The 23,806-nt window shown below is 48.9% G+C and overlaps 1 protein-coding gene across 1 annotated transcript in view; it reads right to left on the reverse strand.

Moving 5' to 3' along the window:
• LOC147736637 (collagen alpha-1(XII) chain-like) overlaps positions 1–23,806 on the reverse strand; it is a 79,895-nt gene that overhangs the window by 48,368 nt on the left and 7,721 nt on the right. The window contains exon 3 of the mRNA XM_086953794.1: positions 19,845–20,036. Coding sequence (XP_086809920.1) covers positions 19,845–20,036 — 192 coding nt within the window. The remainder of the gene's footprint in view (positions 1–19,844; positions 20,037–23,806) is intronic.

Here is a 23,806-nt window from a genome sequence, read left to right on the forward strand (position 1 = left end):
AGAGACCCAGGACATCAGTGAATTGTGGTGTACCAGAAATCACCTCAGTACCTAGAAAAACCCCAACCAGCTAGCATCAGTGTCACATTAGCTCTTCGTCATATAGCAAAGTAACCAATGATTAGACTACCTAGAAAATGCGACTTAGAACAAACTCAGGAATGGTGGGAAGTAAGAACACTCTTTCGTTATACTCTCATACCAGTCGACAACAGGAGTAAATTAGAGACAACGGTAAGGTTAAATTATTTATTTTAACAACGTGATCTCAGTTGCAGTATCTTAGCAAACATGATTAGAAATAATATGGTCAGCATTGTTACAATTCCATAAAATACAAAAGGAGAAATCATATTACAATGATTGTGCAAACGGGTCTTATAGTGCCTAGTTTTTACACCCTCCCTATATAGGAACTATGTTTATAAAACTAAAGAAGGTCTCTTAGGCTTGTTTGGGGACCCCATTACCTTTCCGCTCAGTAAGAGTAAATCACATCAGGATCAGCAAAAGATCTCTGCACCCCTAGAACATAACATGCGTGCAAAGCAGGCCTTATGCCACACAACACTCCCAGACAGGACTTAGTGTATTGGGCTGGGGAGGGGGCGATTGCCAGCACCACCAGTCTGCTTTGAAGGGCACATTTGGTGCCCACCTTGCATACTCCAGTTTGAGCCAGTCCATGGAGCCATTGGCTCCTGCTCTGGCACAAAACTGGACAAAGGACATGGGAGTGTCCTCCCCGCTGTACAGCCCCTCCTCTGGGAAGGATCCCTGACTCGTCCCAACCCTTTCCTTAGGGTATTTAAGGGCTTACCTGTGGGTGGCTCTTCATATTCGTCATGGGACAAGATTCAGATCTGAAACCACTTCAACTTCAGCCGTCTGGGCACCTTGGACTTCATTGGACTTCGCCTGGAACTGAGACTGCATCAAAGAAGACTCCTGCTGCTCCTGGTCTCGTCATCCTGCCAGTCTTCTGCTTTGTCTGTGCCTGTGCTTCATCCAGGTTCTTCTCCAGGCCTGTGGGCATCAAAGACATCCAAAGTAATCTTTCTTGGAGTGAAGGAGTCACTCCCCCTCATCTGCAGGTACCGCAACAAAGCTGACAGGTCTGCTGCTCCTCCTGATGGACTCCGAAAGGCTCAGGAACACAGGTGGTGGTTCTGCAACTCCCTCGAGACCTGTACTGTCTTCGCAGCAAGTTTGAGGCCAATATCCCTGGTCGGAACCACTGGAAAAGAGCCCCGGTGCATCACATCAACTTGCCGTTGCCAAGGCTTGTTGACTCTCTCCACCAGTGCTCTTCGAGCTACAAGAAGCTCCAGCCTCCAGTATCTCTTCCTGAAAAGATCTTTGTCCTCACCACTTCCTCTGCACCGTGGCCTTCATCTTTGGTGAGCTGCTTGAGGTCCTCTTGCGACTCCTGTGCCTTCGGCCTGTGGGTCCTCTTGAGGGTCTTTCTTTTAGCTTCAGTGGGTTCCTCTGCTCGCTCGGGCCTGCTCCGACTCTCTTGCACCTGGTGAGTCCCTCGGACCTTGCTGGTCCCAATGCTGCACCTTTTTCATTTACCATGTTTGTTGCTGCTGCCAAGGATTGTGTTTCTAAATTTGTAATTTTTTTTAATACATTTCAGTTAAATGCACATAACAAAACAGTTAACATTAATTGCCCACTGATATTGATACATTCGCAGATAACATGACATATGGTGATACACTTTTCACATGGAACCAATATTGCTCAACACAGTATACTACAGTCTTTGTTCAGCCGGGGATCACTCCGGAAGGACAAGGAGGTACGTCGTCATCGGTACCCAGATGTTTTTGGTCTGGAGGCGCTAGGCAATTCCTCTGCATATGTTTTCATTTGATCTCTACAATACGCTATGTCCTTATATCCCCCCTCTAACTTAGGATATGTTCTTTGACCCCAATGTTTTGCAACCCCTCTTTTAGCCAGTAGGAGACTAATCGCCATGCGCTTAGGACAAGACACTTTTTGTGCTTTCACGTATCCAAGTAGACATATTTTTGGGGTACATTGATCTGTTTCAGACACCACCTCAGAAGGATGTGTGTAACCTGCTCCCCGTAGTGGAGTATCTGGGGGCAGCCCCAAGCTAAATGTAGAAAATCAGCCCCTGGGGAGCCACATCAACTACAATTATCATCCTTCCTAAGGCTATGTCTCTGAAGTCTGAGTGGTGTGTGGTACAACTGATGGAGAAACTTAGGGGCCCTTTAGGATGTCGGGCGCATGGTGGTGGCGATCCGACTGACATCCTTGCCCGCCCGCCTCCCATTTCCCCGGCCATGTTACTATGGCGGGGGGGACTGCGGCGGACGGAATCTGCTTGTCCAGTTTAGTCGCCATGTGGTCAATGCGTAGGTTGAGCGCATCAATTTTGGCGTCTATAGATTGAAGGCTCTGCTGTATCGCCACCAGCGTGGAAGCCAACGCCGCAGATCCTTTGGGCCGAACAACCTGCTCTGAATCCGACATCGCCTCGCCACTGAGTTTTGCCACCCTCTTGGCCTTAAATGTGAGGCAAGATTGCTGCTTGTCTGTTTTGCCCATTTTTCAATGATTCACTGATCCAGTGGCCTGGCTGCATGGCAGTGAAGGAGTATCAGTGTCCTTGTCGGAGGGAGAATGCCCATCCATGTTACCGCATGCACTCCAGGTCTCCGTGTAGTTTTGATGTTGTCCATGACTGTCAGCACACACAGTGTGCTTTAAAGATTTTGACTGAAATGAGCACAGGGTTGTCTTCGGTATTTTACTGCTGAGGTCAGCTCTCACTCTGCTGCTACATTGGCGTGTTACTCCGAGATGGCCACAGAGAGAGCCTTAGTCTGGGGTTATGTCACTGAAATGGGTTCTCTATTGGACTGTGGCTTGTGAAAGAAATAAGGGCGAGAACAAAATGGAGACTGTCTCACTCAAGGGCCCGCCTCTATTGTATGTCTATTTGCGAAAGGCCGGAGACCACTGAGATAGCCCCGTTCCTTGCAAGTCATTAATGTCTGTGCCACTCACAGTAGGCGTTCAGATATCCTTTTATGAAATCTGTTGGCTCCGCATATATCTCCTTCAGCTAATGCAGGTATATAGTTCTCACCATGTTTGAACTCACTTTCTCTGTGTGTAAGAAAGTAGGGTCTGCTTTCATGGTTACCCCCTCTCCCCTTCTGCTGGTGTCATACTGTTTTCTGGCTACTCTGACTGGGATCCTGCTAATCAGGGCACCCGTCACTGTGCTTCCTCCCTAAATTGGTACTAAGGTATCTAGGGCCTAGTACACCAGGGGTCCCCATGGGCTGCAGCATCTATTATGTCACCCATGAGGGACACTTCAAACTTGGACTACAGGCCTGCCATTGTAGCCTGTGTGAGTTGGTGCTTGCACCTCTCATGAAAGATATACCTATCCTTATATCTAACATCACTGCACTTAAAACCTCTAAGTCACCCCTTTAGTAGGCCTTTCAGTCCCAAAGGCAGGGTGCTCGGTTCTAAGTGTGAGAGTGTCCCAGCATGAGCAGGACATCCCTGCAACCTTCACTCCAGTCCATTCTCCTGGGTTGTCCGTGCATCAGCCGTTACGATATATAGAGTGGCCATGCGTTATTACACGATGACCATCTATAAACTGGCTGTAACGAACCCTGTCATGTTTGGTATCACAAATGTTGGAATCATACGGTGTGGGAGGCATGATTCCATGCACTGTAAATCTCCTTCGGGGGCCCTCAGTGTTCCTGTAACCAGTCATCCAGAACCAGACAGCAAGCTAGGGCAGCTGCCGACCTGAGACTCGATTCTGGCCTCCTACTGCTGAGCCAACCTCATGCAGGGAAAGGCAGAACAAGAGATATCCTGTCACAGTTAGGTGTGACCACCTCCCAGACGGGGTTTAGCGTATTGGGAAAGGGTGAGGAGGTCACCAGAGTCACTCAGACTGCTTGAGGGGTACACTTGGTGCCCTCTTTGCATGCTCCAGCTCAAACCAGTTCGGGGAACTGTTGCCACCTGTTCTGGTTTGAAACTGAACAAAGGACATGGGAGTACCTCCCCGCTGTCAAGCCAGTCCTTGGGAGGGACCCCGGAAACATCCCAACCTTTTGCTTAGTGTACTTAAGGGCTTACATGAGGGTGGGTCCCTAGATTTGTCATGGGATTCGATTCAGATATAACTCTGTGTCCCCTTCAACCATCTGGCCATTCTAACTGAGTCGTACTGACCGCGTCAGACTGACCGCATCGAACTTCGCTTTGGGCACCAAGACTGTGACCGGAAAGACTCCTTCTACTCCAGATCTCTTCGTTCTGCAAGCCCGCTGCACTGTCAGTGTCCGTGCTCCATACAGGTTCCATCCAGGGCCTATGGATATCCAAAGACCCCTGAAGGAATCTCCCTTGAAGTCTGACCTCCTCATGGACTCGATAATTCTCGCTCCGGTGCCTTCTCAACTCACGGGGTTCACACTCTGCGACTCTGGGCAATAGCTTGCTTAATCTCCACAACGGCCCCTCGCGGCGGGATGCCTGGCTTTCACCTTGTGGATACCCTGCTGGGGTTATCTCACAGGGGAATACCAGGACGGGTTCCCTAAGCAAGCGCCGGGAAACCCTTTGTGGGTAGCTGTGCGCTATATAAGCTCAAATACATTTACATTTACATTTACATGGTCTGTCCAGGGCAGATTCTTCCATAAAGGGCTTGGTCAACTCCTTATTTAACTTGTCACTCATGCAAGAAAACTATTTCAATGTCTGGAAGAAAGCACTAGTGGGGCCTTTACTCGAAAAGACAAGTGCAAGTCCATTAATGATGAGTGATGCAAAGTAGTTGCCTTCAGGCAAACTCAAGTAATTCGGAAATTTTAATGTTTGGAAACTTATCCCCTCTGGACATTCAAAGAATCAATCAATCAATCAATCATTGTACTTATAAAGCGCGCTACTTACCCGTGAGGGTCTCAAGGCGCTGGGGGGGGGCGAGGGGGTGCCGCTATTACTCGAAGAGCCAGGTCTTGAGGAGTCTTCTGAAGGAGAGCAGGTCTTAGGTCTGTCGTAGGTGGGTAGGGAGGGTGTTCCAAGTTTTGGCGGCAGGGAAGGAGAAGGATCTGCTGCCGGAGGTCATTCATTGGATGCGGGGGACAGTGGCGAGGGCGAGGCTGGCAGAGCGGAGCCGGCGGGTGGGGGTGTAGAAGCTGAGTCTGCTGTTGAGGTAGGCTGGTCCGGTGTTGTGGAGTGCTTTGTGTGCGTGGGTGAGTATCTTGAAGGTGATTCTCTTGTCGACGGGGAGCCAGTGTAGGTCTCTCAAGTGGGTGGTGATGTGGCTGCGGCAAAAGACGTTGAGGATCAGTTGGGCGGAGGCGTTTTGGATGCGTTGCAGTCGTCGCAGGTGTTTGGCCGGGATTCCTGCGTAAAGTGCGTTGCCGTAGTCCAACCTACTGCTGACGAGGGCTGTGTCACTGTTCTTTTTGTTTCAGTGGGAATCCACTTGTAGATCCTGCGGAGCATGCGGAGGGTGTTGTAGCAGGAGGAAGAGACGGCGTTTACCTGCTTTGACATGGAGAGGGAGGAGTCGAGGTTGATTCCTAGGTTGCGTGCGTGGTCGGTGGGTGTCGGTGCTGTTCCCAGTGTGGTCGGCCACCAGGAGTCGTCCCAGGCTGAGGGGGTGGATCCGAGGATGAGGACCTCAGTCTTGTACGAGTTCAGCTTTTGTCGGCTGCCTCTCATCCATTCGGCGACGGCCTTCATTCCCTCGTGGAGGCTGGTTTTGGCGGTGTGCAGGTCCTTGGTGAGGGAGAGGATGAGCTGGGTGTCGTCGGCGTAGGAGATGATATTGAGGTCATGCTGGCGGGCTTTGTGAGCGAGGGGGGCAATGTAGACGTTAAACATCGTCAGGCTGAGGCATGAGGCCTGGGGTACGCCGCAGATGATATCGGTGGCTTCGGAGTGGAAGGGGGGAAGTCGGACGCTCTGGGTTCTGCCGGAGAGGAAGGATGTGGTCCAGTCCAGGGCATTCTCTTGGATTCTGGCTTCTTGGAGGCGTGTCTTTAGTGTGCGGTGGAAGACCGTGTCAAAGGCTGCTGATAGGTCCAGGAGGATGAGGGCTGATGTTTCGTCATTTCCTAGTTAGATCCTGATGTCGTCTGTGGCGGCGATGAGGACTGTCTCGTGCTGTGGTTTTGTCAGAATCCGGACTGGGATGGGTCTAGTATGTCGTTGTCCTCGAGGTGGCGTGTCAGTTGTGTTTTGACGATTTTCTCAATAACCTTCGCCGGGAACGGAAGCAGGGAGATGGGCCGGAAATTCTTGAGGTCCTTGGGGTTCGCCTTGGGCTTCTTGAGAAGGGCGTGCTTCCAGCTTTCCGGGAATGTAGCTGTCTCAAAGGAGATGTTGATTACTTTCCGTAGTTGGGGTGCGATGGCTGCGTCTGCTTTGTTGAATATGTGGTGCGGGCAGGGGTCTGAAGGTGATCCTGAGTGGAGGGAGTTCATGATCTTCCGTGTTTCGTCGTTGTTGACATTGGTCCAGGAGGTCAGGTGGATGATGCGGGTGGTGTTCATAGGGGGGGTGGAGTCTGACGTTGTCGGGGTGGTCATGTTGGTGTTGAAGCTGTCATGGATGTCAGCGATCTTGCGGTAGAAGAAGGTGGCTATCGAGTCGCACAGTTTATGTGAGGGCTGGATGTCGTTGGCATTGGCGCTGGGGTTGGAGAGTTCCTTCACAATGCTGAAGAGCTCTTTGCTGTCCTGTGTGTTGTTGTCCAGGCGGGTTTTGAAGGACGATCTCTTGGCTAATCTGATGAGATGGTGATGTCTGCGGGTGGCATCCTTGTGGGCTGTGTGGCTGTCCGGTGTTTGTTCGTGGAGCCATTTCTTCTCCAATTTCCGGCATACTCGTTTGGAGGTCTGGAGTTCTTCGGTGAACCAGGTGGCTTTCTTGCTGGTGCGGCTGTTGGAGGGTTTCTTGAGCGGGGCGAAGGTGTTGGCGCAGTCGTTAATCCACTGTCTAAGGTTGCGGGCGGTGGAGTCTGGGTTGGTGGGATCAGTGGGTGGGTTCTGGGAGAGGGTGATGGGCAGCTGGTCTTTGGTGACTTTGTTCCAGCACCAGCAGCGGCAGGGCAGTTGTTGGGTGTGGTGGGCTTCCTGTAGGTGAAATGGATGCAGTGGTGATCCATCCAGTGGAGTTCGGTGGAGCGGTCGAAGGAGACGTGGGTGCTTGTGGAGAAGATGGGGTCAAGCGTGTGGCCGGCGGCGTGGGTAGGAGCAGTGACGAGTTGTCTGAGGCCGAGGTTGTCGATCAGGGTGGTGGAGTTGGCGTCTTTGTTGTTCTCCAGGTGGAAGTTCAGGTCCCCGAGGAGGATGTAGTCCGTGGAGGCGAGTGCGTGGGTGCTGACGAGGTCGGCGATGGTGTTGCTGAACTGTGGCCGGGGTCCTGGGGGTCTGTAGACGAGTGTTCCTCTGAGGGTGGTGTTGGGGTCAGTGGCATATAGAGTTGATGGTCGCCCTGATGCTAACCTCAGTAGCCAGAAATGTGGGGGTTAAACTAGACGCAGAACTATTCTTCCAACCACAGGTGCAAGCTGCTGTTGCAGTTGGCTTTCCCTCATTAAAGGCCTTAAGAAAGATTCGATTATAACGAAAGGTACCAGAGGGTCTGAGATAAAAAAAAGGAGTTCAAAGGTGTAGGATATCTACCCAACAGACTGCAGTCCCTTATTTAACTATAGGTCAAATTGATCGACACAAAGGCTCTCAAGGGATGAGGAAAATACCCATCAGTCACCATACGGATCCGCCCTTCATCATTTGGGATTTGTCCGGACCACCGGTCTGAGAAAATTAGTTTTACAATCAAAGGATGACCTGGTGGTTAGGAGGTCCCCTCTGTTGTTCCAAATACAGTGTGGTCTACCACTCGATCTTAATGAGTGGAGAGAAAATATGGGACTGGGGTGTGCAGTGCAAATAACTGTGAGTGAAAAAAGAAACCAGAACAGGAAAATGTGTTAAAATTGGTTATCAGGGCACGGAACAACCTTTATTCTGTGTATGCTCTCAATACCAAGATTAAAAAATACATAACCTTAGGCAGTCAAATTAGGTAGACCGTCTGAGGTAAGGTCGACATGTTTCAGCAAACATGGACTATTGCGTCCTTGCTTTCATCAGGACCAGAAATATAAGGCTAGTGCTACTGCACAAAGTGAAAAAATCATAAAGTGACAACAGAAAAGGTAAAACAAGTGCAAGGAGTCACCTGTATGATCCAAATGCCAACACAGTTAGTGTTGTTCACTTAATCTGTAAGGTAGAATCGCCTCACCCCACCTTGCAGTGGCTCAGGGGAAAATGAAGCACCGCTCTGTCCGTCAGTACTCCGTGGCCGGCGTCCTAGCCGACTGGGGAGGAGAAAGATTCTACAATTTCTTCCAGCTGATGCACGGAAAGATATTGTACATGCCCTAGCAACTTCTAGGCTGGATTATGCAAATGTCCAGTATTTGGGACAACCAATCAGACTGTTAAATAGATTACATAGAGTGCATTAATATTCTAAGAATAGTACTTAATATTCCTACAATATCCAGGAGTGGATCAGGGGTAGTTCTTTCTCTTTCCAGGCAGCTAAATTATGGAACTCCTTGGGGGCCAGCCTTGCTGTCTAGAAATAGAGCCCGTCTTTTAGGCTTACCTCAAAACCTGCCTTTCAATGGAATATAGATAGCTAGAAGGGTTGACTGTGCTTTCCTTGTCATTATTGATTCTCTGCCTAGCGCCAAGACGCTCTCTTTTGAAGCAGCTGTTTTGTGCGATAGAAATACATTTTCATATATTAATAAGTTAATGAACAAAAAGTTTGCACATTACAACCTTTTGTACATCTCGCATCGCACTCTGGTGCAGGGTGGATCCTTTGTCCTGTGGCTCCAGAATCAGCCGTGTAATGTCCCACAAACTATGCCCACCCCCCACAGCCCCAAAGACTGCTGAACACTGCAGTGGACAGTGCACAGTGGGTCTGGGTGTTGTCCATGGCTGCTCTATGTGCCAACTCACCAACAGCCACACAGCCCTCTGACTGCCCTCAGTACCCACCCCCCTTGGCCCTACAGACCGATGAACACTCCAGCGTACAGTACTGAGTGGCTCCGGGAGTGGCCACTGGCCGCCCTCTGTACCCACGCCCCATGGCCCCACAGACCTCTGAATACTCCAGCGTACAGTACTGAGTGGCTCTGGGAGTGGCCACTGGCCGCCCTCTGTACCCACGCCCCATGGCCCCACAGACCGCTGTACACTCCAGCATACTGTACTGACTGGCTCCGGGAGTGGCCACTGGCCACCCTCTGTACCCACGCCCCATAGCCCCCCAGACCTCTGAACACTCCAGCGTACAGTACTGAGTGGCTCCAGGAGTGGCCACTGGTCGCCCTCTGTACCCACGCCCCATGGCCCCACAGACCGCTGAACACTCCAGCATACTGTACTGAGTGGCTCCGGAAGTGGCCACTGGCCACCCTCTGTACCCACGCCCCATAGCCCCACAGACCGCTGAACACTCCAGCGTACAGTACTGAGTGGCTCCGGGAGTGGCCACTGGCTGCCCTCTGTACGAACCCCCCACGGCCCACAGACCGCTGAACAGTCCAGCGTACAGTACTGAGTGGCTCAGAGAGTGGCCACTGGCTGCCCTCTGTACCCACGCCCCATGGCCCCACAGACCGCAGAACATTCCAGCGTACTGTACTGAGTGGCTCCTCGTTGGGCCGATGCTGCAATGCCCAATGGGCCCTCACACCCCCGAGGGGTGTCATGCTTCATCATCGGGCAGCTCCTCGTTGGGCCGGCGCTGCAATGCCCAATGGGCCCTCACCACCCCATCACCCTTCACAATAGTGACATGTTCTTCCTAACAGAGAAAGGGTTCAACGATACCTCTCATTCTATGTTTGATCTCCTATTACCCACAGGCTATTCTATTTTTAGGAATAACAGACCTATCAAAGTTGGGGGAGGTGTTGCAGTCATCTTTAGAAACTCCCTTCAACTTAAAGCTTCTCCCATCAGGGCCGTCCGCTCTTTTGAATGTCTATCTCTTGAGCTTCAACTACACCACCACTCACCCCTCAGATTACATGTCATTTACCGCCCACCTGGCAGTGGCCCTTCGTTTATGGAGGAACTCACTGACTTCATCAGCAACCAATACTCGCAAAGTGACAATAAGACCTTGCTGGGTGACTTCAATATCCACTGGGGCTCTCTGCAAGACTCTTCCGTGAATTTGCTGGCTGGCCACCTTCCTCTCTACAAACGATCTTATCCAACACTGCACAGAATCAACACACTCTAAGGGCTCAATCCTGGACCTTGTTATTTCTAAAGCAGGCATGCTCTCTATCGCTACCCCTATTCACGTAAACTGGTCTGACCACCTCCTCATCCCATTCTCTCTTAACCTACTCTATAACTCTTGGCCAACCTAAAAGGGCCATCTCCTGGTTCCGTGACACTAAAAATATTGACACCGTTTCCCTCTGTGAATCAGCTTTGCTGTCACTTCCAAGGCTAGACCCGAAACCTAGATGTTGACGTTCTCGACTTCCAATGCCTCTCAGTCCTTGCAGTGGAAATCAATAGCGTCGCTTCTCTCCGAAGCAAAAAGAAAAGGCACATTCCCTCAGCACCTTGGTTCAACAAAGCCCTCTATAAAGAAAGGAAGCACTCTAAGACTCCTGGAGAAACAATGGAGGCAAGCGCCCTCACCGATAATTTGGCCACGCTTCGTTCAGCAAGATCCAAGTACGACAAGCACATCTTCCTTGGGAAAGCATCCCACTTCAGAACCCTCCTTGACTCAGCCAAAAATAGACCCAAAAAACTATTTGATCTCATCAAGAATACTAACTGCTCTCCCCCAACCTCCAAGTTGGAAGATTCTACAAAGAAAGCTGCGGATTTCGCTGTATTCTTCGACGAAAAAGTGAAATCACTTGTGGATCAGGTCGCTCATCCTACTCCTCCACAGGAACGCAAATCACTAGTCATTTGGCAGAACTTCGACCCCATCTCTGAAGAAGTCCTCCTCAATTGCATCCTCAAAACAAAGCCCTACAACCATTCTCTTGACCCCATCTCTAGTGCCATTGCCATTGACTTCTATACCCATTCTCTTCCCTCTGTCAAGGCTCCCTTCCTGTTCCCTTCAAAACTGGGCAGGTCACCCCTCTGCTAAAAAAAACCCACTGCTGATGCGAATGACCTCAATAACTTCCGTCCCATCACTAACCTACCCTTTCTTGCGAAGATCACAGAAAGATGTGTTGCGAAACAACTCTCTCGTCATATCAGGCACAGTGATCTTCTTGACAATTTTCAGTCTGGCTTCATCCAAAATTGCAGCACTGAAACAGCCCTGCTGCAAGGGATTGATGACGCGCTGCAGATACTTGATTTGGGGGGGGTCTTGTCTTCTTATTCTCCATGACCTTTCTGTAGCCTTTGACACTGTCACTCACAACACCCTCCTCAACACTCTTCAACAGAGAATGGGCATGGAGGGCACTGTGCTTAAATGGTTTGCTTCCTTCCTCTCTGATAGATCCCAAATGATCAAAATAGCGGACAGTCTTTCATCTCCTTTGGCGGTGGGTCAAGGTGTTCCTCAAGGCTCTATACTTGCACCCACATTGTTCAATCTCTACTTGGAACCACTGGGAAATCTCCTAAGTAAATCCGGGGTCCACTATCATCTCTACGCAGACGACACTCGAATCTACCTCAAGGTTGCCTCTATTCACGATCGCTCTGTCTTAAGCTCTACTCTGGACTCCATTCAAAACTGGATGTCAAGGCATCAACTGATTCTTAATCCATGCAAAACTGAATTCCTCCTCCTCTCCTCCTCACTTTCTCCTCCCCCGGTTCAATCATGGATGGACCAGATGAATCTACTGAACAATAAACCCATCATTGTCGACAGCGCAAAATCCCTTAGTGTCATACTCGACACAAAACTCAATCTATTGTCCCACATTAATTCAATTGCAAAGTCTGCTCGATACCAACTCCGCCTTCTTCGGGGATTGGTCGCTTCTTCCCGGAGTATGACCTTAACACCTTCGCTGCGGCGGCTATTCCGCCACTGTGCTAAGGGGGCGGGGGGGCGCACGGCACGCACACGCTGGTGACGGAACCGCTCCGTCACCAGCCTCGGGTGAGCTGTGCTGATGACGGAGCGGTTCCGTCATGGCCCCGCTTGCTCAATAGAACGCGCCGCGCAGGAACAAAATCAGCGCACGCAGGCGCGTCGGGCGGGCCATGACGGAACCGCTCCGTCATCAGCACAGCGCCACCGCGGCTGATGATGAAGCGGTTCCGTCATCAGCGTCGAAGAGGTTAAAACCCTGGTCCAATTGATGGTCCTCTCCAGACTGCTGCAATTCTCTTCCTACTGGCCTCCCCAAATCCCACCTGTCCCCCTTAAGTCTGTTCTCCATTCAGCAGCTCGTTTCATTTATGGGGCCAAAAGAAGTGACGACATCACACCCATGTTATCCACCCTCCGCTGGCTTCCCATTGTGGCAAAATCTATCTACAAGACTGCCTGCATTACCCTCAAGGCCTTGCACTCCTCCTCTCCTTGCTACCTGGCGAATAAACTGAAACTCTCTGGAGGCTCTTGACCATCACGAAATGCAGAAAATCTACTGTTTGAACCTCCCACTTTCAAGAAGGAAAGATCAATGGCACAATCCTTTTCAGGCAACGCAGTGAGAATCTGGAACTCACTTCCGCCTCAGCTCCGGACCACCACCTCCTCCCAGGCTTTCAAAACTGACCTCAAAGTTCTCCTCCTTCAAAGACACTTCCAGAGTTAATTCATGTCCTCTCTATTATCTGAAGGAAGACCTTTTAGTATAGAAAATGTCCATTTTCCATGACTATGGAAGTGCCTTGTATGTGTATCTATAGAGAGAGAGAGGACTAGAAAGCTAGTCCGTATCCCCAGGGATTTATATGTTATCAACATGGACTAGCTAAATGTGACCGTATTATTGGACTCTGGACGGTATTATCAGCAGGCACCCATTGGGTGTATTTAAAAAGCCCTCACCCACCAACTTGGTTGGTGGCATGCTTCATCATCGGGCCCACCCAGTGACACCTAGCGTGTCCCTGGTGTGCTTCGATGCCTGATTACAGCGGAGCAGGTATGTTACTGAAAGTGCAGTGTGGTGGATTGTGAAGTGAAGTTAAAATGGCTAAGACGGTGGTCCCAGTACCCGAGGGTGAATTACATTTTAATACCTGGGCCTCCGTTAGCAGTTAAAAACAAGGCAGGTGGACGTTGTGGTGGTAAAATTAAGACCTCCTACATCCAGTTGTGGTCGACATGTTTCAGCCAGTGCCTTTAGTAATGCTGGCTTTTCTCAGGACCGTAGATAGTGCAAGTGCAGGTTAAAAACAATTAAGTGAGTGTAATCAGAATATGTGTCGCACTCACTAAGGTGCTATAAGTGTGCGAGGGGGATTCCCTCACCAAGCATACGCTAGTGTTTTGCTGTGAGTGCTCCCTGGAGAGATACTGCAAGTTGCTTTGACCGGGATTCTTGGTCAGGACCTGCGGGATACCTGTTGTACCGTCATCCGGAGGCTGATACAGGTACAACAGGTATCACACTTGCAGCAAAACGCTAGTGTATGCATGGTGAGGAAATCCCCCTCGCACACTTATAGCACCTTAGTGAGTGCGACACATAGTCTGATTACACTCACTTATTTGTTTTGTACGCTTTTGTAACCTGCAAACATGTCACTGTTTCCTCCTGTAATGCACCGTTTGCTACCTTGTGTATTTTGTTTGCTCACAATTGTCACTTTTGCCTCATTTAACTTAGCGTTTGCTTTTGTAATTTGTTCACCTATAATGTTCTCATGTATCAGTTCTGTTTCTATTGTAAAGCGCTCTGACACCGTCGGGTAAAGTCTGCGCTATATAAAAACGCATAAATAAATAAATGCTTCATCGTCAGGCACCTCCTCGATGGGCCGGCGCTGCAATGCCCAACGGGCCCTCACCCCCCCGAGGGGTGTCATGCTTAATCATCGGGCAGCTCCTCGTTGGGCCGGCGCTGCAATGCCCAACGGGCCCTCACACCCGAGGGGTGTCATGCTTCATCATCGGGCAGCTTCTCATTCGGCCGGCGCTGCAATACCCAACGGGCCATCACACCCCTGAGGGGTGTTATGCTTCATCATCGGGCAGCTCCTCGTTCGGCCGGCGCTGCAATACCCAACGGGCGCTCACACCCCGAGGGGTGTCATGCTTCATGGTCGGGCAGCTCCTCGCTGGGCCAGCACTGCAATGCCCAACGGGCCCTCACACCCCGAGGGGTGTCATGCTTCATCATCGGGCAGCTCCTCGTTCAGCCGGCGCTGCAATGCCCAAAGGGCCCAGCAGGGGGGCTGTTTGCTGGAGTTCTTTTATTTTTTTGCCAATGTGAAGAGTGAGGTGTAGAGTGGGTGTGATAATGTGAGTAGACTGGTGTAGAGATGAGGTAAAAATAACTTGGAAAACCCTCGGTGATTTTAATAACTGCGCTCATTTGTTATGATTAAAGTCAGGCCGGCTAGAAATGGATGCAATGGTCCGATCAAGCACAAGGTGATGTTTTAAGAGAAGCTCAAAGTTTTTCTTGTCTAATTACTGTCGAAAACATCATACCAATTCATCAGGACCAGAGCCCTAATCTACTCCTGTGAGGGTCGGTGACGAGTGTCTGTGAGTTATACTGCACCCTACAAAATATCACACTAGTATACAGTATACCTTCAGGATAAAAGCTGACCTAAAGAAGGAGATAAAACAAAGAAAATGAACAGAACAAAGAATAGCATGCTGTGCATTAAGAACAAGTGCATGCTGAGGCCGTCAACGCCCTTATATTGTGGGTGTGGAATGCACTAGTTTAGGCATGATTCATGCAAAGATACCACACACTGACAAGACAGACATGTAACACTCAGCGTAAGCCCAGAAGTATAATATGGGGGCAGAAGTGCAGGCGAAAGCCCCTGTCCCAACTAAGAAGGCTTACCAAGTATGGGGAAAACTGCACCACAACAATGAATGGTACTTTGGGGGGACAATATGGAAAGAATCAAATGATTGTGAGCACCAGAAACAAGTAATGCTTGTGGGGCCAGTCCAGTGGAGCCCGTCTGGGGGGTGGGGGGAGGTGTATAGTCAGGATATGCTTCTACTCTTTTGAATTTTTATTGTTTTGTTCTTGTTTCATTTATTAAACTAAGAGTTATTTTTCTAATTTTGTGTGGAATCTTTGTGTGTGGTGTTTTCACTGTTTTACTGTTTGAAGTGTTGCACAAATACCTTACACACTGCCTCTAAGTTAAGCCTGACAGCTCTGTGCTAAGCTAACAGAGGGTGAGCACAGTTTAATTTAGGGTGTGTTTGTGACTTTCCCTGACTATGATTGTAGTTACTGTTTGACCAGCGCTTTCACCTCAATCAACCAGAAACCCAATTTCTATCAGCAGCCATTAAGGTACTCCGTTAGCTTTCAATGAAGTTACAGATCAAAATCAAGACTCTTTCTCCCATCCACGCTTCCTCCAGGATGAAAGGTCCCACTGCTAAGAAAGGTGGCCTCTCACTGCACTTGTACCAGGATCCTGCAATCATCTTAGTAGCATGAACAATCAGAATTTAAAAAAACTGGTGGGAGATCTGTGGGCATTGATTCTGGAACGCCTCAAACCCTACCTTAAAACAAAAAGCCACTTGCCTCTAATACAGGAATATGAAGCAATTATGCTACCGGATATGAACGATTGTGCCATTTCTGAATGCAAAAATGCTTTTACAAATGAACATTACACAAATTGTGATTCCGTGACAAGTTACCAAATCGCAATTTGTGTTTGCAATTCGGTATTTGGAAGGGTAAGTTTATATCGTCCATTCCAAATACTGAGTCTGAAAGGGATATATGAATGTTTTGTAAATTATGGTGGCAAAACATTCCTATTTCACCGGCTCCTTGAAGGAGGTGGTAAACCATTCGCAAATCGGACGTGCTCCCCATAGGACCGTTTCCCCTTTGAGATTTTTTAAAGCAGGCAGTGGTCCCGTAGCCTACTCTTAAAAATTAACCTACAAAGTTTCACGTTTTTTTTTAAAGCACCTTGCTTTACTTTAAGGAAGACTGCGTGCATTAAAAATTAAAAAGCAATCGCAGTCATGGTGGTCTGCTAACCCTTGCAGGCCACCATCTCTGTGATGACTGTGAATCCTAATGGTCACAAATTCCAACCTCCCTCATTAATATGCATGAGGTAGATCAATTTGCAACCCACAAGGAATCCCTAAATGAAACTCAATGACTTTCATACATTAGGAACACCAAGTTCTTATTTACGAGAACTGAGAGAATCGCAAATTGGAAATCGGCGTTTGTAGATCTGGGCCTTACTCCTTTAGACCGGTGGTCTACCAAAGGCAGGTGAGAGCACGGAGAGAAAACAAGGCACACGGGTTTGGGATCGACGCGACATTCAGATCAGATCGATTCTAAATACCTTGGACTGTGTTGGCAGCTCTCAGGATCTTGTTTTATTTCCTGACTTCATATTGGCCTGCAGGGGCTTTGAGGAGACACATTTTACTCTATAAACATTCTACATAAATAATTTTAGGTTTACACGTATTTTTTTTGCGTGTGTTACAGAGGGCACTAAGGGGTACAAGGATGTGGGGGTGTATAAATTCACAGAAAAAATAAGGGATACTATGGGGGTATTCGCAAGTCTTCCTATAATAAAAAAGCTGACATTTAAAACCAATCACTGAAATTCACCAGTTATACATCACTGACACAAGTGTAACTTGTACATCATGGATTGAAGTTGTCATCAGTGATGTGATACGTGTTGTTGTAAGCAGTGCATCATAGCGGTGCAAGTTATAGTTATGTCAGGTACGTATATCTGGTGAATCTCAGTGTTTTTTTGTTTTTTTAACATTAGTTTTTGTTATCATTAGAAGACCTACCTATATCTCCACTTTAACCTTTGCTCTTTTCAGTAAATTTCTTTGGTTCCTATAATATAAAGTAATATCTGATTATGATATGTCTGCATTGCAGGCTGGTTCTAGTGTTGTGTGTGCAGCCAACTTACCATGAACCCACAGTTCTACTGATACCGCCTCACACCTTCATAAGCCACTGATCGCTGGTGCACACCAACATCCCTCCCTTGTGATGCACTGATCCCTGGTGCACACTGACATCCCTCCCTTGTTATGCACTGATCCCTGGGGCACACTGACATCCCTCCCTTGTTATGCACTGATCCCTGCTGCACACTGACATCCCTCCCGTGTTATGCACTGATCCCTGGTGCACACTGACATCCCTCCCTTGTTATGCACTGATCCCTGGTGCACACTGACATCCCCTTGTTGATGCGAGGTACAGTGGCGAGGGCTTGGCTGGAAGAACGTAGTTGGCGGGAGGGGGTGTAGAAGGACAGTCGTGAGTTGAGGCATTCTGGTCCGATATCGTAGAGTGATTTGTGTGCGTGGGTTAGAAGTCGGAAAGTGATCCTCTTATTGACGGGTAGCCAGTGGAGGTTTTTCAGGTGACCAGAGATGTGTTTGTTACGCGGGATGTCTAATATGATCCTGGCTGAGGCGTTTTGGATTCGTTGGAGTTTTTTCTGGAGTTTAGCGGTAGTACCTGCGTAGAGGGTGTTTCCGTAGTCCAATCGGCTCGTGACCAGAGCATGGGTGACTGTTTTTCTGGTTTCGGTGGGGATCCAGCGAAATGTTTTTTTGAGCATGCGAAGAATGTTGAAGCAGGATGAGGAGACGGCGTTGACTTGTCTGTTCATTGAAAGTGAGGAATCCAGGATAACGCCTAGGTTCCGTGCGTGGTCTGTCGGGATGGGTGCTTTTCCAAGGGCTTCCGGCCACCAAGAGTCGTCCCATGCAGAGGGGGATGTACCTAAGATGAGGACTTCTGTTTTATCTGAGTTCAGTTTCAGACGGCTGTGTTTCATCCATTCGGCCACTTCTTTCATTCCTTCATGTAGGTTAGTTTTGGCGGTGCTGGGGTCATTGGTGAGAGAAAGGATCAGTTGAGTGTCATCCGCGTAAGAGATGATGTTGAGGTTGTGTTGGCGGGCGATGGCCGCGAGGGGGCTCATGTATACGTTGAAGAGGGTGGGACTGAGTGAGGATCCTTGTGGTACGCCACAGATGACTTCAGTGGCCTCGGACTTGAATGGTGGAAGGCGGACTCTCTGGGTTCTTCCGGTGAGGAACGAGGTGATCCATTCAAGTGCTTTTCCTTGTATTCCGATGTTTCTGAGGCGTTGTAAAAGGGTGTTGTGGCAGACTGTGTCGAAGGCTGCAGAGAGATCGAGGAGGATGAGGGCGACTGTGTCTCCATTGTCCAGTAGAGTTCGAATGTCGTCTGTTGCTGCGATGAGGGCGGTCTCAGTGCTGTGTTTTGCTCGGAAGCCAGACTGTGAGGAGTCGAGGGATTTGTTGGCTTCGAGGAAGGTGGCGAGCTGGTTGTTGACAGCTTTCTCGATGACTTTGGCCGGGAAAGGAAGGAGCGAGATGGGGCGGTAATTTTTGAGTTCGGTGGGGTCCGCTGTGGGTTTTTTCAGAAGGGCGGTGAGTTCAGCGTGTTTCCAGCTTTCCGGGAAGGTGGCGGAGTTGAAGGAGCAGTTGATGACGTCTCGGAGGTGCGGTGCTATGACGGAGTCTACTTTGTTGAAGATGTGGTGAGGGCATGGGTCTGTGGGGGATCCTGAGTGGATGGAGTTCATCAGGCGGATGGTGTCCTCAGTGGAGATTGGGTTCCAGTCGTTAAGGGTGTTCAAGGGGGGAGAATGTTCATCATATGGTTGGGTGGGTTGGTCTCCGGGTTTGTTGTCGAAGCTGTTGTGGATGTCTGCAATTTTGTTGTGGAAGAATAAAGCCAGGGAGTCGCAGAGGGCTTGAGAGGGGGTGATGTCGTTGGAGTTGGCCGAGGGATTGGTAAATTCCTTGACGATGTTGAAAAGTTCCTTGCTGTTGTGGGCGTTGTTGTCTAGTCAATCCTTGAAAGCTGTTTTCTTGGCCTTTCGGATTAGTTGGTGGTGTGTGCGGGTGGCGTTTTTGAAGGCGTCCTTGGTGCTGGTGGTTGGGTCTTTTTTCCAGGCTTTTTCAAGGGAGCGGCAGAGTTTCTTGGACTTCTTAAGATCATCGTTGAACCATGAGGCCTTCTTGCTGCCAGGTTTGCTTTGACGTTTTTTCAATGGTGCTAAAGTGTCGGCGGTGTTGGATAGCCATAGGGTGAAGTTGGTGGCGGCTTGGTCTGGATTAGAAGAGTGGGCTGGGGTGTTTAGACGGAGCACACTGACATCCCTCCCTTGTTATGCACTCATCCCTGGTGCACACTGACATCCCTCCCTTGTTATGCACTCATCCCTGGTGCACACTGACATCCCTCCCTTGTTATGCACTCATCCCTGGTGCACACTGACATCCCTCCCTTGTGATGCACTCATCCCTGGGGCACACTGACATCCCTCCCTTGTAATGCACTGATCCCTGGTGCACACTGACATCCCTCCCTTGTAATGCACTGATCCCTGGTGCACACTGACATCCCTCCCTTGTTATGCACTGATCCCTGGTGCACACTGACATCCCTCCCTTGTAATGCACTCATCCCTGGTGCACACTGACATCCCTCCCTTGTTATGCACACACATTACAGATACTTTACCAGTACATACCTTTTTGAAATAGTATATGATTCTTTTCAGCTGGACGGAGGCACTGAGTGGGTTTCAGAAGAGAGGCGACAGAAGTCTGGAATGACCGGTCCTCATGTTGAGCGGCTTGTTGAAGACCAGCACAGGTCTTTTCATGATGATTGAGATCAGAAGAGCTTCTCGCTTTGGGATTGTAAAATATTTCTCTCTCCACTGCAAGACAGAAGGACCAGGAGAGACAGAGTGACTACAGGATGGGAGAATGAACAGCTGTGAGACTGAACGAGGAGAAAAGGTACTCTTCAGCAAGACTGACATAGGTCTACATTGTTTACAGTAATAACAACAAGCACTCAAGAGGCACTTTACACTGTCAATGTAAACATTGGTAAAGTGTGAGAATTGACTGACTCAATTGATATAACAATACAAGAGAATGACCATGATAACTAGGATCTAGACTACTAGACACATCACAAACAATGCTGATTGGTCCTGGGCATCTAAGATGTGCCACTATTCATGTCTTGATCATTTTGTAACAATATCACAGAAAAAGCAGACTACGCCCAACTTCAAGATCAACACTAACCATCCCCTGCCTGACTATTGATGTGGCTCACCTGTGGAGTACCTCAGTGTTTCATATTGTCCTGCATCATTTTCAGCCCCAACAGGGAGCCCCTTCTGGCTCTACTCACAGATAAAATGAAAGGACACCACCACACTCATGACTCACAGCTGTATTTGAAGGTCACGCCTGCGACAAACACCCAATTCTTAATTTGCTTCTTGTCCTTCGTCCAGACCGGGATGTACAGCACCTACCTGAAGTTTAATCTGACCAAACTAGAAATCCTGATGTTACCCACGAACAACATCCCACAACTAGTCATGCCTGGCTCATGGACAAAGAACCTGGATGGATTTAAACACAAATTTACACCCGGAGCCATCTCACTCTAGACACAGATCTCATCTTCATGGAACACATTCCCAAGAAAACTAAGAGGGCCGAAGGCCAGACCTTTCTACTAACTGAGACTAACTAGAAAGCAACTTTAGACCCACCATTCATCTGCTTGGTTGCAATGCTCTGCTCCACAAGCTTCTCCTTAAGAGTACTCTTCACACAGCAGTGCAGCAGGACGGCCAATGATGGACCTGAAGAACTAAGACCAATGACCCCCACCCTGATGGATCTCCACTGATTGCACCTCAAATCCTGTAGCATCGTCAAAACCAGCTGTATCATCTACAAAGTCTTAACGAATGGTAACCCCGCACATCTAGCTAATAAGCCAACCATCTCCTGTGGACCTACAGAAAGGACACTATCAGACTGGAGACAAAGCGGTGGAAAAATCAACAACAAGGCAGCAGGCCTTCTCCATCCATGCATCTAGAATATGGAACAACAATCCCATAACAGCCAAAAGTGCTCCAATTTAAAGAATGATTCAGAAAAGGGGGTGGTGATGAACAGAGTGTCTGAATTAAGCAGACCACTCTTACCCAGTCCAAAGATCAGGGCTTGATCCATCACCGTTTTTTAGCTCACTGCACCATCCCAGCTCAGAACCTGGCTACATGCAAATTAGTCTGTTCCTGTCCCAGTGCATGATGGGAACAGGGCAAACCAAACTACTAAGCCAATTCTTATACTGGGAAGGAAACAAGCTTCCGGGGACCGGTTTCTGGCATTTCAGCCGTCGTCGGCCCGGCTTGCTTGAATCCTGATGGTGCAATGAGCAAGGGACTCACATCTGAGTATACCCTTCCACGCTTATGGTGGACAAAATGATTCAGAAAAGGGGGTGGTGATGAACAGAGTGTCTAAATTAAGCAGACCACTCTTACCCAGTCCAAAGATCAGGGCTTGATCCATCATTGTTTTTTAGCTCACTGCACCATCCCAGCTCAGAACCTGGCTACATGCAAATTAGTCTGTTCCTGTCCCAGTGCATGATGGGAACAGGGCAAACCAAACTACCAAGCCAATTCTTATACTGGGAAGGAAACAAGCTTCCGGGGACCAGTTTCTGGCATTTCAGCCGTCGTCGGCCCGGCTTGCTTGAATCCTGATGGTGCAATGAGCAAGGGACTCACATCTGAGTATACCCTTCCACGCTTATGGTGGACAAAATGATTCAGAAAAGGGGGTGGTGATGAACAGAGTGTCTAAATTAAGCAGACCACTCTTACCCAGTCCAAAGATCAGGGCTTGATCCATCATTGTTTTTTAGCTCACTGCACCTCCCAGCTCAGAACCTGGCTACATGCAAATTAGTCTGTTCCTGTCCCAGTGCATGATGGGAACAGGGCAAAACAAACTACCAAGCCAATTCTTATACTGGGAAGGAAACAAGGTTCCGGGGACCGGTTTCTGGCATTTCAGCCGTCGTCGGCCCAGCTTGCTTGAATCCTGATGGTGCAATGAGCAAGGGACTCACATCTGTGGAGAAGTGTGGCTCAGGGGTTAGAGGCGGCAGACCCGGAAGCTGAGATCAGCCCTGGACCAGGGTTCAATTCCCCGCCTCGGCGGGTCTTGGGCTCAAAAATTCCACGGACTCGATAATTCTCGCTCCGGTGCCTTCTCAACTCACGGGTTCACACTCTGCGACTCTGGGCAATAGCTTGCTTAATCTCCACAACGGCCCCTCGCGGCGGGATGCCTGGCTTTCACCTTGTGGGTACCCTGCCGGGGTTATCTCACAGGGGAATACCAGGACGGGTTCCCTAAGCAAGCGCCGGGAAACCCTTTGTGGGTAGCTGTGCGCTATATAAGCTCAAATACATTTACATACATTTACATTTACATCTGAGTATACCCTTCCACGCTTGAATCCTGATGGTGCAATGAGCAAGGGACTCACATCTGAGTATACCCTTCCACGCTTATGGTGGACAAAAAGATTCAGAAAAGAGGTGGTGATGAACAGAGTGTCTGAATTAAGCAGACCACTCTTACCCAGTCCAAAGATCAGGGCTTGATCCATCACCGTTTTTTAGCTCACTGCACCATCCCAGCTCAGAACCTGGCTACATGCAAATTAGTCTGTTCCTGTCCCAGTGCATGATGGGAACAGGGCAAACCAATTCTTATACTGGGAAGGAAACAAGCTTCCGGGGACGGACTAATTTGCATATAGCCAGGTTCTGAGCTGGGATGGGGCAGTGAGCTAAATAACGGTGATGGATCAAGCCCTGATCTTTGCACTGGGTAAGAGTGGTCTGCTTAATTCAGACACTCTGTTCATCACCACCCCCTTTTCTGAACCAATTTAAAAAAAGCGCTAAGTATCCGCCTCTTTAAAGAACTTTAGCTCACAATGCAGTACCGTGTGCCTTTGTTATTAATAAACAGCTGACTCTTCAGTCACACGATGACTGTATCTTTGCCTTTGACACTCTAAATGCTCTGCTGCCTTTCAGCTATGTTAGCATACCACATACATACTTACAAAACTTGGGCAATGTCACATATTTCATTTATATGCATAGACATCTGGAACATAACAGTCAGATTATAAAGCCAATCCTTAGAGCAATATAGGGCAATTAAAAATACTTTGAAACAGAAAAATTGCGACAGACTCAAATAATGAAATCAGATGAGCGCTATTGCAAGTCTATGGTTCAAAAGCACAATTCAGGGTTAAACATACAAAGCCAGTTTATGATCACAAACCCTACAATTCACAAAATCACAGGGTTTGCCACCACAAAATGTCCATTTACTATGTACTAAATCCGTTGGACCAGCATAGTTTTTGCCACACATATCAAATCGCAATTAGGAAGGGCTGTAAAAGGGGTGTTTCTTCCTAACTACAGTGTGGTATTGTACGCACAATGGTCTCTCACCGTAAATGCCGTCACAAACCATTGACCAGTTCCTGAAACCCCGATGGAGGAGGTAACTGCTTTGCTAAGGAGAAGGGATTCCGAAGGGACCTTTGAAAGTCATGTCATTCGATCAC

This window comes from Lissotriton vulgaris, chromosome 1_2 (assembly GCF_964263255.1).
Source record: "Lissotriton vulgaris chromosome 1_2, aLisVul1.2, whole genome shotgun sequence".
NCBI lineage: Eukaryota > Metazoa > Chordata > Amphibia > Caudata > Salamandridae > Lissotriton > Lissotriton vulgaris.